This window comes from Electrona antarctica (genome assembly GCF_951216825.1).
Source record: "Electrona antarctica genome assembly, chromosome: 5".
In the NCBI taxonomy this organism is placed as follows: domain Eukaryota; kingdom Metazoa; phylum Chordata; class Actinopteri; order Myctophiformes; family Myctophidae; genus Electrona; species Electrona antarctica.
Window position 1 is genome coordinate 197,497 of NC_136810.1, and position 15,773 is coordinate 213,269.

Sequence of the window (15,773 nt, forward strand, 5' to 3'; positions counted from 1 at the left end):
TTTACGTAACGTATCCATGTGTTTACACTGTTCTTTACGTAACATATCCATGTGTTTACACTGTTCTTTACGTAACGTATCCATGCACGACACTGAGCACAGAATGGTTAAAGATGGAGTGACGTGACGTTTGTACTTTTTCTGAAAAGCTTTCTGAAAGCCCTTCTCCTCGTATGATCATAGAACCTGATGCTATTTTATTATAGTTTTTTGTATGTATTATTTGTTGTTGGGGGGGAGGGGGGGGGGGGTGATCACAGCACTCCATCTTTAAAGGAACACTTCACCCCCAACACATTACTGTCAATAACTCAGATCATGAAGCCTTGATTTTAGTATGAATTGGTCAGATTTAAAATACAATAAAATTGTATAGAAAAATGTTTACAATGAAAAACAATATATATACAATTTATATTGGATGACTGTGACTTATGTTTATGACCTCATTGACCTCACCCTTATGTTCATAAACATAAGAGTTGTCAGTTCTGCTCATCAAGCATGTTTGCATGTTCCATTGATTGATTGATTGACAGTTTGTACTGACTGTCCAACTGTCCATACTAGCATGTGACATTGGTGTGTGTGTGTGTGTGTGTGTGTGTGTGTGTGTGTGTGTGTGTGTGTGTGTGTGTGTGTGTGTGTGTGTGTGTGTGTGTGTGTGTGTGTGTGTGTGTGTGTGTGTGTGTGTGTGTGTGTGTGTGTGTGTGTGTGTGTGTGTGTGTGTGTGTGTGGTCAGATCTCCCTCATCATACCGTGTATCATCGGGGTCATAGCGTAACCTGTGTGTGTGTGTGTGTGTGTGTGTGTGTGTGTGTGTGTGTGTGTGTGTGTGTGTGTGTGTGTGTGTGTGTGTGTGTGTGTGTGTGTGTGTGTGTGTGTGTGTGTGTGTGTGTGTGTGTGTGTGTGTGTGTGTGTGTGTGGTCAGATCTCCCTCATCATAGCGTGTATCATCGGGGTCATAGCATAACCTGTGTGTGTGTGTGTGTGTGTGTGTGTGTGTGTGTGTGTGTGTGTGTGTGTGTGTGTGTGTGTGTGTGTGTGTGTGTGTGTGTGTGTGTGGTCAGATCTCCCTCATCATAGCGTGTATCATTGGGGGCATAGTGTAACCTGTGTGTGTGTGTGTGTGTGTGTGTGTGTGTGTGTGTGTGTGTGTGTGTGTGTGTGTGTGTGTGTGGTCAGATCTCCCTCATCATAGCGTGTATCATCGGGGTCATAGCGTATCGTCTAGCGGTCTACGCAGCGTTCGCCTCCATCATGAAGGACAGTCCCACCAACGACCTGGAGGTGGTGGGGTCGCTCATCACGCCCCAGCTGGCCACCAGTGTCACTGCATCCTGCATCAACTTCATCATCATCATGATCCTCAACCTGATGTACGAGAGAGTGGCGGTCTGGATCACTGACATGGGTGGGTGAGACAGGCTGCCTGTCTGTCTGTCTGTCTGTCTGTCTGTCTGTCTGTCTGTCTGTCTTCTGTCTGTCTGTCTTCTGTCTGCCTGCCTGCCTGTCTGTCTGTCTGTCTGTCTGTCTGTCTGTCTGTCTGTCTGTCTGTCTGTCTGTCTGTCTGTCTGTCTGTCTGTCTGTCTGTCTGTCTGTCTGTCTGTCTGTCTGTCTGTCTGTCTGTCTGTCTGTCTGTCTGTCTGTCTGTCTGTCTGTCTGTCTGTCTGTCTGTCTGTCTGTCTGTCTGTCTGTCTGTCTGTCTGTCTGTCTGTCTGTCTGTCTGTCTGTCCGTCCGTCCGTCCGTCCGTCCGTCCGTCCGTCCGTCCGTCCGTCCGTCAGTGGCCATGTGGGTCACTTTGGCATGGGGGGGGGGGGGGGTGGTCAGATCAACATATGGAATGAATTCTGCACTGTCCATATATGGAGAGTGTCCAGGGTTTGATGAGGTCAGATCAACATGTGGAATGTCAGAACAGTTCAGCTCCATATATGGAGATATGTAGACATCCCGCCCACCAACGGGCCCGAAAACCGTGTCTCGTCACTTACTGGACGCTTGACCTTTTGACCCCCAGAGATCCCAAAGACCCACCTGGACTACGAGAACACCACCTTTAACCTGTGACCTTTGACCTTTTGACCCCCAGAGATCCCAAAGACCCACCTGTAGTACGACAACACAACCTTTAACCTGTGACCTTTGACCTTTTGACCCCCAGAGATCCCGAAGACCCACCTGGAGTACGAGAACAAGCTGACAGTGAAGATGTTCCTGTTCCAGTTCGTCAACTACTACTCCTCCTGTTTCTACGTGGCGTTCTTCAAGGTATATAGAATATATACTATACTAGGATATCTGTACTGTACCGTACCGTACCGTACCGTACCGTACCGTACTGTACTGTACTGTACCGTACCGTAATGTAACATCATGTTTCTACGTGGCGTTCTTCAAGGTATATAGAATATATACTATACTAGGATATATGTACTGTACTGTACTGTACTGTACTGTACTGTACTGTACTGTACTGTACTGTACTGTACTGTACTGTACTGTACTGTACCGTACCGTACGGTACCATACTGTACCGTACCGTACGGTACCATACTGTACCGTACCGTAATGTAACATCCTGTTTCTACGTGGCATTCTTCAAGGGCAAGTTCGTGGGATACCCCGGAGACCCCGCCTACATGTTCGGGAAATGGAGCCAGCTGAGGAACGAGGAGGTAATCTGAATACTAATTATCTAACGAGGAGGTAATCTGATTACTTCTAATCTGATTTGATCTAATCTGAATTCACCTCTTCAGAGTCAGACTCCACCTCTAGTAGCACTGTGTCTCTGTAGACAAGTTTATATAGTTTCAATGAATGTACAGATTATTTATTGTTTGTTATAATATTGTTTTAGACTGATGATTCTGTGTGTGTGTGTGTGTGTGTGTGTGTGTGTGTGTGTGTGTGTGTGTGTGTGTGTGTGTGTGTGTGTGTGTGTGTGTGTGTGTGTGTGTGTGTGTGTGTGTGTGTGTGTGTGTGTGTGTGCGCGTGCGTGCGTGCGTGCGTGTCTCTCCAGTGTGACCCAGGTGGATGTCTCATAGAGCTGACCACCCAGCTGGTCATCGTTATGACCGGCAAACAGGTGTGGGGGAACATCCAGGAAGCTCTGGTCCCGTAAGTACGCACGCACACACATTTTAACCATTTATTTATGTCCACACAAAGGATATGCATACAAGGACACAAATATTATAGGTGCATTAAAGTTACATCTGCAAAGTCATGGCATGTGTTTTCATGATACAACAGGCATGTCACTCAGTACTCTATGGGTATAAGTAACAGGCATGTCACTCAGTACTCTATGGGTATAAGTAACAGTACTCAGTACTCTATGGGTATAAGTAACAGGCATGTCACTCAGCACTCTATGGGTATAAGTAACAGTACTCAGTACTCTATGGGTATAAGTAACAGTACTCAGTACTCTATGGGTATAAGTAACAGGCATGTCACTCAGTACTCTATGGGTATACGTAACAGTACTCAGTACTCTATGGGTATAAGTAACAGTACTCAGTACTCTATGGGTATAAGTAACAGTACTCAGTACTCTATGGGTATAAGTAACAGGCATGTCACTCAGTACTCTATGGGTATAAGTAACAGGCATGTCACTCAGTACTCTATGGGTATAAGTAACAGGCATGTCACACAGTACTCTATGGGTATAAGTAACAGTACTCAGTACTCTATGGGTATAAGTAACAGTACTCAGTACTCTATGGGTATAAGTAACAGGCATGTCACTCAGTACTCTATGGGTATAAGTAACAGTACTCAGTACTCTATGGGTATAAGTAACAGTACTCAGTACTCTATGGGTATAAGTAACAGGCATGTCACTCAGTACTCTATGGGTATAAGTAACAGGCATGTCACTCAGTACTCTATGGGTATAAGTAACAGTACTCAGTACTCTATGGGTATAAGTAACAGTACTCAGTACTCTATGGGTATAAGTAACAGGCATGTCACACAGTACTCTATGGGTATAAGTAACAGTACTCAGTACTCTATGGGTATAAGTAACAGGCATGTCACACAGTACTCTATGGGTATAAGTAACAGTACTCAGTACTCTATGGGTATAAGTAACAGTACTCAGTACTCTATGGGTATAAGTAACAGTACTCAGTACTCTATGGGTATAAGTAACAGTACTCAGTACTCTATGGGTATAAGTAACAGGCATGTCACTCAGTACTCTATGGGTATAAGTAACAGTACTCAGTACTCTATGGGTATAAGTAACAGCGTCTCCGCCATATATGACGGCTGCCAATTATAGCAGAGACACCACAATACTTTGCCAGCCTTTTTGCCTCCTTTTTGGGCATCCCAAGTTGTTGGAACCCTCTAACAACCAGTCTGTGCATATGCCCTAGGCTGCCAAATATAAAGACAAATAGTCTGCACCTATAGCCCAGCTCTGAGATGTTATGTAGAAGTGGTTGGTATTTTATGACCTTGGTCATAAAGGCTTCCTCTAGGCTGTGGTCAAAGGTGCAGGCTATCTCTAATACAGACACTTCTCTGGACTCTTCATCAACCACAACAATATCTGGTGTATTAGCTGCTAGAGATGTAAAGGTATCGGAGTTATCACTGAGTTGGAACATGGATGGGATGACCCTGGAATGTTTGTACATTCTCACTGAAGATGCATGGTATTTTGATATATCCTTTGCTATGAGTTCCACTATTCTATCATGGCGTGCTATGTACATTCCTTTGTATGCATAACATCCATTCAAGATGTGTGACAGTGTTTCAGTGATCTGTTCTGTGGTGTGGTGCAAGCAATGAGGGACCTGAGTGGTGGGGAACCAGATGGATAGATTGAGTCTGGTGGGAAGGACTTGTAGTCTGGCCTTAAAACCTCTTGAGCCCCAACCCCCCGCCGGCGGGGGCAGAGGCTGTCCACCTCATGAACAGCTCTCAGCGGGTAAATGGGGCTGGTCAAGGTCTTAGGTTCCAACTCATGAACAGCTCTCAGCGGGTAAATGGGGCTGGTCAAGGTCTTAGGTTCCAACTCATGAACAGCTCTCAGCGGGTAAATGGGGCTGGTCAAGGTCTTAGGTTCCAACTCCGATATTTTTGATTTTCCCTCCTGGACCCCCCTGGGGTTTAAGAGGTTAACTGTGAATGTGATAATGTCCTCATTGAGTGCAGTGTTCTTGATGAATGCGTGTGAAACGGAGTGATCAGCATGGGGAAGACATGCAAGCTTCCCTTGGCGTTTTAGTCCAGTCCAGTGTTGTTGTTGTTGGTGCTGGTGTACATCCATGAGGACTCGTCTGGCACCGTTGCCCCGACCTGGGTGAGGGGGTCAGTTATGATATCCTCAGAGACCCTCACAGTCTCTGAGTCAGACCGCACCCACTCCAGGGACACTCCAGTACGGACACAGAGGTCATTTAGGTCTGGCCAGTCCGACCAAACCCCCAAGCCTAACTCCCTGGCCAGTGGGACCTTACGCCTCCTTAGGTCCAGGAACAGGGAGGATCGAGCCAGCTCCCTAATATCCTTGTCGTCGTTGTTTAACATTTTTAAGAGGTGAGAAATCCTCATGCTGGTATAGATCCATTCCACGTTTGGGACTCCCAGCCCTCCCTCCCACTGTGGATGAAAAATGATGTCGTGGGTGCTGTGTGAGTTGAGTCCAAACCATTTCCGCACTAGGCTCACTGTTTTGTCATTCATCTCACACAGACCTTTCTGTTTAATGTTATAATAGTGTAATAACATGTTTATAACATGTTACAACATGTTATAACATGTTATTCCAGGTGGCTGATGAACTGGTGGGGCACCCAGAGTCTCTGTACAGTGTTTATAACAGGTTATAACAGGTTATAACAGGTTATATTGTATATTATAGGTGGTTAATGAACTGGTGGGGCAGCAGGAAGGCCAGAAACCACCCTGAGTCTCTGTACAGCCGCTGGGAACAGGACCACGACCTGCAGTGCTTTGGTCAGCTGGGTCTGTTCTACGAGTACCTGGAGATGGGTGAGACAGCTGTCTGTCTGTCTGTCTGTCTGTCTGTCTGTCTGTCTGTCTGTCTGTCTGTCTGTCTGTCTGTCTGTCTGTCTGTCTGTCTGTCTGTCTGTCTGTCTGTCTGTCTGTCTGTCTGTCTGTCTGTCTGTCTGTCTGTCTGTCTGTCTGTCTGTCCGTCCGTCCGTCCGTCCGTCCGTCCGTCCGTCCGTCCGTCCGTCCGTCCGTCCGTCGTTATATGCAAATCGCAATAAATGTGATTTACAATTAACTATAATCTTTCCAGTATACAGTAACAGTACCATTAGTAATCACAGCAGTAGTCACTCCCAATCTTCCACCGTAGTCTGAAAACCCACCTCTTCAGACTCCATCTCAGCCCGTAGCCCCTCCCCTAGCCTCGACCACCTTACACGCGTACTGTATGCAAACTTATGTAACTTAGATAGCATTTTATGTAAACATATCACGATATGGAATATATGCGTAGTTTCATTATATAGATATTCCACTGTTAGGTTATTATAGCTTACGTATGATTCATGATGACTAATTTCTATGTATGTGATGTATTACCATGTTGTTGTTCTGCTTACTGTAAATCGCTGATTAAGAGCGTCTGATAAAATGCCTACATTGTAAATTGTAGTTAACTACATTAGACAGCAGGGGGCAACGTTACCCTTTCATCTCACCATCTGCTTCTGTCCTGCCTGCCTGCCTGTGTGCGTGTGTCTGTGTGTCCGTGCGTGTGTCTGTGTGTGCGTGTGTGTGTGTGCATGTGTCTGTGCGTGCGTGTGTCTGTGCGTGCGTGTGTCCGTGCATGTGTGCGTGCGTGCGTGCGTGTGTCTGTGTTTGCGTGTGTCTGTGCGTGCATGTGTTTGTGTGTGTGTCTGTGCATGTGTCCGTGTGTGTGCGACTGTGTGTGTGTCTGTGCGTCCGTGTGTCCGTGTATCCGTGGGTGTGTGTGTGTGCGTGTGTCCGTGTGCGTGTGTGCGTGTGTCTGTGTGTCCGTGTGTGTGCGACTGTGTGTGTGTCTGTGGGTCCGTGTGTCCGTGCGTGCGTGTGTGCGTGTGTCCGTGTGCGTGCGTATCCCAGTGATCCAGTTCGGGTTCATCACTCTCTTCGTGGCCTCGTTCCCATTGGCTCCCCTCCTGGCTCTGATCAACAACATCATCGAGGTCAGAGTGGACGCCTGGAAGTTCACCACCCAGTTCAGACGCCCGGTCGCCGCCAAGGCCCACAGCATCGGAGCCTGGGCCGAGATACTCAACGGGGTGGCGGTCCTGTCTGTGGTCACCAACGTAAGTACCAGAGCCTGGGCCCAGATCCTCAACCCATTTAGGCCTGAGATCAGATTCTAAAAATGTCTTCTAAATCCTGACAGTTTTCTGAAAAAGCTAAGTTTCTAGGTCAGTCGTTCTTCGATTTTTCAAAAATAGCAGACCTACAAGCTCGTAGCGCGCCACTCGGTGGCGCGCTATGAGCTTGTAGATCTGCTATTTTTCAATAGCTAAAGCATAACATGATGCTAACACCAAAAGGGGTTCCCGCCCAGAATGGGTTAAACCATTTAGGCCTGACGTCGAAATTAAAAAAAAAGTCTTCTAACTTCTGACAGTTTTCTGAAATACCTAGATGTTTCTGTATCAGTACTGTTCAATATTTCATGTCAAGGACCCCAAAAATTATATGTAATTGGCCGCCGACCCCCATGTAAAAACAGAGAGATGTGTTTGGGTGAGCGGTGAGTCTCTTACCACCGCGGCTCAGTGACGTCATGTTGTAGTTTTAGTAAAAACAGAGAGATGTGTTTGGGTGAGCGGTGAGCCTCTTACCACCGCGGCTCAGTGACGTCATGTTGTAGTTTTAGTAAAAACAGAGAGGTGTGTTTGGGTGAGTCTCTTACCACCGCGGCTCAGTGACGTCTTGTTGTAGTTTTAGTAAAAACAGAGAGGTGTGTTTGGGTGAGTCTCTTACCACCGCGGATCAGTGACGTCATGTTGTAGTTTTAGTAAAAACAGAGAGGTGTGTTTGGGTGAGCGGTGAGTCTCTTACCACCGCGGCTCAGTGACGTCATGTTGTAGTTTTAGTAAAAACAGAGAGATGTGTTTGGGTGAGCGGTGAGTCTCTTACCACCGCGGCTCAGTGACGTCATGTTGTAGTTTTAGTAAAAACAGAGAGATGTGTTTGGGTGAGCGGTGAGTCTCTTACCACCGCGGCTCAGTGACGTCATGTTGTAGTTTTAGTAAAAACAGAGAGATGTGTTTGGGTGAGCGGTGAGTCTCTTACCACCGCGGATCAGTGACGTCATGTTGTAGTTTTAGTAAAAACAGAGAGGTGTGTTTGGGTGAGCGGTGAGTCTCTTACCACCGCGGCTCAGTGACGTCATGTTGTAGTTTTAGTAAAAACAGAGAGATGTGTTTGGGTGAGCGGTGAGTCTCTTACCACCGCGGCTCAGTGTCGTCATGTTGTAGTTTTAGTAAAAACAGAGAGGTGTGTTTGGGTGAGCGGTGAGTCTCTTACCACCGCGGCTCAGTGTCGTCATGTTGTAGTTTTAGTAAAAACAGAGAGGTGTGTTTGGGTGAGCGGTGAGTCTCTTACCACAGCGGCTCAGTGACGTCATGTTGTAGTTTTAGTAAAAACAGAGAGATGTGTTTGGGTGAGCGGTGAGTCTCTTACCACCGTGGCTCAGTGACGTCATGTTGTAGTTTTAGTAAAAACAGAGAGGTGTGTTTGGGTGAGCGGTGAGTCTCTTACCACCGCGGCTCAGTGACGTCATGTTGTAGTTTTAGTAAAAACAGAGAGGTGTGTTTGGGTGAGTCTATTACCACCGCGGCTCAGTGACGTCATGTTGTAGTTTTAGTAAAAACAGAGAGATGAGGTGTGCGGTGACCATCGCGTTGTGACGTCATGTAGTAGTTTTGGTTGGTCAGCTCTTCACTATGAATATGCCTTAAAACTATGACGAAAAACTAAATAAAAACTAAGCTACGATGACAATTTCTAAAATCAACTGTAGGATTTAGCCCACTAAAATCTTCACTAAGACATTCCAGGTGACTAAAATGTGACTAAAACTAAATGAAAACTATTCCAGAGACTATGACTAAAACTACTTGCTGTCAAAAACAAACAACAACAACACCACCACCGGTACCACAGCCTCACGGTGTGTGTTTCCGTCACCCAGGCCTTTATCGTAGCGTTCACATCGGACATGATTCCCCACCTGGTCTACATGTATGTGTGTGTGTGTGTGTGTGTGTGTGTGTGTCTCTCCCAGGCCTTCATCGTAGCGTTGGTGTGTGTGTGTGTGTGTGTGTGTGTGTGTGTGTGTGTGTGTGTGTGTGTGTGTGTGTGTGTGTGTGTGTGTGTGTGTGTGTGTGTGTGTGTGTGTGTGTGTGTGTGTGTGTGTGTGTGTGTGTGTGTGTGTGTGTGTGTGTGTGTGTGTGTGTGTGTGTGTGTGTGTGTGTGTGTGTCTCCCAGGCCTTCATCGTAGCGTTGGTCTACGTGTGTGTGTGTGTGTCTCCCAGGCCTTCATCGTAGCGTTGGTCTACATGTGTGTGTGTGTGTGTCTCCCAGGCCTTCATCGTAGCGTTGGTCTACATGTGTGTGTGTGTGTGTGTGTGTGTGTGTGTCTCCCTCAGGCCTTCATCGTAGCGTTGGTCTACGTGTGTGTGTGTGTGTGTGTGTGTCTCCCTCAGGCCTTCATCGTAGCGTTGGTCTACATGTATGTGTGTGTGTGTGTGTGTGTGTGTGTGTGTGTGTGTGTCAGGCCTTCATTGTAGCGTTGGTCTACATGTATGTGTGTGTGTGTGTGTGTGTGTGTGTGTGTGTGTGTGTGTGTGTGTCAGGCCTTCATTGTAGCGTTGGTCTACATATATGTGTGTGTGTGTGTGTGTGTGTGTGTGTCAGGCCTTCATTGTAGCGTTGGTCTACATGTATGTGTGTGTGTGTGTCTCCCTCAGGCCTTCATCGTGGCGTTCACATCGGACATGATTCCCCGCCTGGTCTACATGTATGCCTACCAGCCTCACGGCAGACATGACATGAGCGGATACATCAACAACAGCCTGTCGGTCTTCAACATCTCTGACCTCCTGGAGGCCAACCGACCCGACGAGGACGAGAACCCTACCTGGTTCGATGCCTCTGTCATCACCACCTGCAGGTCTGTATGTGTGTGTGTGCGTGTGCGCGCGCATGCGCCCGTGTTTGCGTGTGCGTGCGTGCGTGTGTGCGTATGCATGCGTGTGCGTGCGCTGCAGTTACATCCAGCTAATATAGCTTCCCGCGATAATTTACGCTCCTCAATTACAAAATGAAATCAACCCAACCCAATTGAATGAATTAAGCTTCTACGTACACATGTTACATACATGTTACACAGCTGTCACATACGTGTTAGAGAGCTTTACATACCACGGTTACATACGTGGTACAGCCATGATAACGCGCCGGTCATGAGACACTGTAACATGTATTGAATGTTTCCAGGTATCGAGACTACCGCTACCCCCCCGGCCATGAGAAACAGTACCATCACACCATGCAGTTCTGGCACATCCTGGCAGCCAAGCTGGCCTTCATCATCATTATGGAGGTAATGTATTACTTTATTACTGTATTACTGTACCTTCATCATCATCATGGAGGTAATGGGATACTCTAAAGCAGCTATAACATGCATTTTAAAACACTTTTTAATATTTAATATCATATTGTCTTATGTCCCTCAAAGTTATTTCTAATGGTTTGAGCCTCAATCACCACTCTGATACAACCAGTCCATGGCATTTATTTTTTGCTTCCGAAGCAGTTTTAGCTGCAGTACCACAATGTCCTGAGGTGGTGGGGGCGCTGATATGGAACTTGTTTAATCTTTGATGCTAGATAAACCCAGGCTTGTTTCCATTCCATGCCAGCTTGGAAACTCAACAATGGCCGACATTGTAAACAAAGTGGAAATGTAAATTTGGAACTGAAGACTGAAGAGAGGGAGGAGTTATACAAAGTAGGGTGACACTGATGACATCACGCGTATGACCAAATCAGGTGTTTCTGAGAGCAATTTCCATAAAAGCCCCTTTATGATGAGAAGGCCTGATTGTTCAAAATATTAGTGGGGATAGAAAACACACAGGGGAGCTAAAAAACATCAACATGTTTTAAAAAGATAACTTTAACTGTATTACTTTACTTTATCTCCATCTTCATCATCATCATCATCATCATCATCATCATCATCATCATCATCATCATCATGGAGCCTGTTTGGTTTCACAGTGGTGTGGTGTTTTGTTGCTATATCTACAGTGTATCTTTCGTCAGAGCTATAATAGTATTATATCGTACTTACAGTGTGGTTTCACAGCGGTGTGGTTGATGGTTGGTTGGTGTTTCTTGTCTCTCCCTCCTCCGCAGCACGTGGTGTTCGTGGTGAAGTTCTTCGTGGCGTGGATGATCCCCGACGTCCCGGCCGAGGTGAAGGCTCGCGTGAAGAGGGAGCGCTACCTGGTGCAGGAGTACCTCCACGACTACGAGGTGGATAAGCTGAAGAAACAGCTCAGCCAGAACTCCCACGGAGGAGGAGGGGACTGTAACTGTGAAGCTCCCATGATCTACCCCACCATCCCCACAGTGCCCCAACACGACATGATGTCAGAGTGTCACTACCCCTGATCTACCCTACCCCACCGTCCCCACCGCCCCGCAGCACGACATGATGTCAGAGTGTCACTACCCCTGATCTACCCTACCCCACTGCCCCCACCGTCCCCACCGCCCCGCAGCACGACATGATGTCAGAGTGTCACTACCCCTGATCTACCCCACGGTGCCCCAACACGACATGATGTCAGAGTGTCACTACCCCTGATCTACCCTACCGTCCCCATGGTGCCCCAACACGACATGATGTCAGAGTGTCACTACCCCTGATCTACCCCACCCCACTGCCCCTACTGCCCCCACCGCCCCCACCGCCCCGCAGCACCACATGATCTACCCCACCGTCCCCACGGTGCCGCAGCACGACATGATGTCAGAGTGTCACTACCCCTGATCTACCCTACCCCTACTGCCCCCACCGTCCCCACCGCCCCCACCGTCCCGCAGCACCACATGATCTACCCCACCGTCCCTACCGTCCAACAACACGACATGATGTCAGAGTGTCACCACTAGCCTCTCCATCCATCCATCCATCCTGACAGCACCACATGCTGTCAGTGTCACTATTGATTGATTGATTGATTGATTGAAGAATTTATTAACAGTTTGCAGAATTACAGTACATTTCAAGCACAAACTCAATACAAAGGCTGTTAACTGTGAGTGGACGACCCAATTAAGCATTACACTTGTTTCCAACAGGGTCCACCATGTTCAAATCATCAAAACATTTAGAGACGTACAAATAGACACTTCTATAGACAGAACAGGAATTCATCAAAAAAGAATTCATCAAAAAGGAGGTAAAAAGGGAAAAGAAATATATACAGTGAGGGGAAAAAAAGGGGGGGCGGGGGGGGGGGATTCAGATTTTACGGGGGCCAGTTTAGAATTGCAGCCGTCCGTAGGTGCCCTTTGAGGGCAGTTTTGAAGGAGTCAAGGGATTCACATGTCTTAATGACAGTTGGTAGGGCGTTCCACATTTTGGTGGCATAGGAGCGAAAAGAATTTAGTCCCTTGTTTGTGCCGAATCTGGGTTGTACATGGTTCGTTGCACTCCCTCTGGTGTTGTGGGTGTGGACTTCGTTAACATTAAGGAAGTATCTAGACAGGTACATGGGTATCTTGGTGGTGTATCGAATCTTGTGGACCAGACCCATTGCAAGTTGCTGTACTCTGTCGTCGACCCTAAGCCATTCCAGCCTGTCGAAGTGGGCAGGGGTGAGGTGGGTTCGGGGGGCTAGATCAAGTAGGAGCCTGACCAGTTTGTTTTGGGAAGTCTGGAGCCTGGTTTTAAGGGCCTTTGAGGTGCTGTGGTACCAGGAGGTGCATGCATAGTCAAAGAAACCCTGTACAAGGGCTCCTGTTAAGGTCTTCAAGGTGTTTTTGTTGACCAGTGAGGAGATCCTGTAGAGGAATCTTGTTCTATGGTTGACTTTTTTGATTACGTTGGTGGCCATTTTATCACCGGAAAGATTAGCCTCCAGGATGGAACCTAGGTAGGTAATTTCATCTTTGCGTGTGATAACATTGTCACCCACTCTAACCAAGAAGCCATTTGCCTTGCTGAGATTACTAATAGAGCCAAAGAGAATGGATTCAGTTTTTCCCAGGTGTAAAGATAGTTTGTTATCAGCGAGCCAGGTGCAGATTCTACCGAGTTCAGAGCTGAGGGCATTTTCAACCTGCAGTTTGTCCCTGTCCGAGACCAGCAGTGCTGAGTCATCTGCGAACAGGAACAAGTTGCAGTCACAGGCTGAAGTCATGTCGTTTACATATATTAGGAACAGTAGAGGCCCTAGTATGCTTCCTTGTGGAACGCCACAGCTCACTGGGAGGGGGGGGGACAGTGTTCCGTTCACTTCCACCATCTGTTCTCTCCCCTCCAGGTAGGATTGCATCCAGCTCACTGATGTGCTATCGAAACCAATTGCTTTTAGCTTGTTAACCAGTATGGAGTGGTTCACGGTGTCAAAAGCCTTTTGGAGGTCCAGCATGACCATGCCGCAGTATTTGCCAGCGTCCACCTCTTGTTTGATGTGGTCGCTCAAATAGAGGAGGCATGTGTCAGTGGAGTGGGATGTTCTGAAGCCAGATTGGAACTCGTACAATAATTTATTAGTGGCAAGATACTTTTCAACCTGTTCATAGACTATTTTTTCCATCACTTTCGAGATGGAACTAAGAATAGAAATAGGGCGGTAGTTGCCGGGGTCTAATTTACTCCCTTTCTTGTGCAAGGGGGTTACTTTGGCCAGTTTGAAATCTTGGGGGACCTGTCCCTGTTTGATGGAGAGGTTTACTATGTGGGTGATGATTGGAGCTATAGAGATGGCTGAGTCTCTGAGAAATTTGGAGGGAATGTTGTCATGGCCTGTGGCCTTGTGGGGTTGGAGGGCACTCAGTTTCTTAATTACCTCATCAGTTGTTACCATAACTAGTTTAAAATCGTCTTTACAAACACCTAGGTTTTTGTAGAAGGTTGTAATGTGCTCTACACCAAAGAGCCCAGAGTGGGAGGGCAGTTTGTTAACCAGAGTTGTTGATATGTTTGTAAAGAAGATATTCAAGTAGTTGGCCACATCAAGGTTGTCAGTGATGAGAGTGTTGTCAGATTTGATGTTTATGTTCGAAAATCTGGTTTTTAGTTTCTGACCATAGCTTAGTTGATTGTTTAGTAGCTTCCAGAGCTCATGAGGATAGTTTTTGTTTTCCTGAGCTTTATCATTAATGAAGTTACTTTTAGCTGATTTGGTCATGGCAGTTACACTGTTTCGTAGTTTGATTCGTTGTGTATTTAGGTTGTTCAAACGAGCTTGGCGAACACTGTCGAAGCGCTTGGCTAGCTTTGACTTGCATTTTAGAACTTCAGAGCATTTTTTGTCTCTAGCCTCGGTCCTCCCAGCCTTACTCACCTGCGAAGAGATGAGCCCGGTCAGAACACAACCTAAGGCAGAGAGAAGAGCCTGGTCACAACCTAAGGCAGAGATAAAAGCCTGGTCACAACCTAAGACAGAGAGAAAAGCCTGGTCACAACCTAAGGCAGAGAGAAAAGCCTGGTCACAACCTAAGGCAGAGAGAAGAGCCTGGTCACAACCTAAGACAGAGAGAAAAGCCTGGTCACAACCTAAGACAGAGAGAAAAGCCTGGTCACAACCTAAGGCAGAGAGAAACGCCTGGTCACAACCTAAGACAGAGAGAAAAGCCTGGTCACAACCTAAGACAGAGAGAAAAGCCTGGTCAGCCTGGCTAAACCCCTTATCCCTAAACTTCTTTGCCTACATAGATTGTGCATTACATTCACACATTCACACACACATTCACACACCGATGGTGGAGGAAACCATGCAAGGCACCAACCTGCACATCAGGAGCAATTAGGGGTTCAGAGTCTTGCTCAAGGACACTTCGACGCTAACCCTTGGGGGAGCCCACAGGGATCGAACTGGCAACCTTGCGGTTACCATCCGGCCACTCTACCGCTGACCCACCGCCGCCCCCTTTGGTTTTTGGTTTTGTATTGAAGTTCAAAGCCTTTTACTTTTTATATATCTTATAGTTACGCGTTAGGAAGTGAGAATGACGGCGGTCTGTGAGAACGTGTTGCCTCCCCTCCCCTCCCCTGAGAACCTCCTCTGCCCACTACTCTGTATGAAGATACAGAACCTCCTCTGCCCACTACTCTGTATGAAGATACAGAACCTCCTCTGCCCACTACTCTGTATGAAGATACAGAACCTCCTCTGCCCACTACTCTGTATGAAGATACAGAACCTCCTCTGCCCACTACTCTGTATGAAGATACAGAACCTCCTCTGCCCACTACTCTGTATGAAGATACAGAACCTCCTCTGCCCACTACTCTGTATGAAGATACAGAACCTCCTCTGCCCACTACTCTGTATGAAGATACAGAACCTCCTCTGCCCACTACTCTGTATGAAGATACAGAACCTCCTCTGCCCACTACTCTGTATGAAGATACAGAACCTCCTCCGCTGTAGTGCCTACAACAATCACCGTCGTGCAAATATCAGGTCAAACGTTTCTAAACGAAAGAGCTTTGGATCTCCTGCTGCGTCCAACA

At 47.0% G+C, this 15,773-nt stretch overlaps 1 protein-coding gene across 1 annotated transcript in view; it reads left to right on the top strand.

Moving 5' to 3' along the window:
* Positions 1 to 11,902, top strand: part of LOC306924124 (anoctamin-5-like) — a 71,638-nt gene extending 59,736 nt beyond the window's left edge. Inside the window, exons 13-21 of the mRNA XM_079502482.1 lie at positions 1,186 to 1,414; positions 2,166 to 2,272; positions 2,608 to 2,679; positions 3,027 to 3,124; positions 5,895 to 6,025; positions 7,109 to 7,314; positions 9,982 to 10,184; positions 10,511 to 10,616; positions 11,438 to 11,902. Of these exons, the coding sequence (XP_079358608.1) occupies positions 1,186 to 1,414; positions 2,166 to 2,272; positions 2,608 to 2,679; positions 3,027 to 3,124; positions 5,895 to 6,025; positions 7,109 to 7,314; positions 9,982 to 10,184; positions 10,511 to 10,616; positions 11,438 to 11,695 (1,410 nt within the window). The 3' untranslated portion in view covers positions 11,696 to 11,902. The remainder of the gene's footprint in view (positions 1 to 1,185; positions 1,415 to 2,165; positions 2,273 to 2,607; positions 2,680 to 3,026; positions 3,125 to 5,894; positions 6,026 to 7,108; positions 7,315 to 9,981; positions 10,185 to 10,510; positions 10,617 to 11,437) is intronic.
* The last annotated feature ends 3,871 nt before the right edge of the window (positions 11,903 to 15,773 follow it).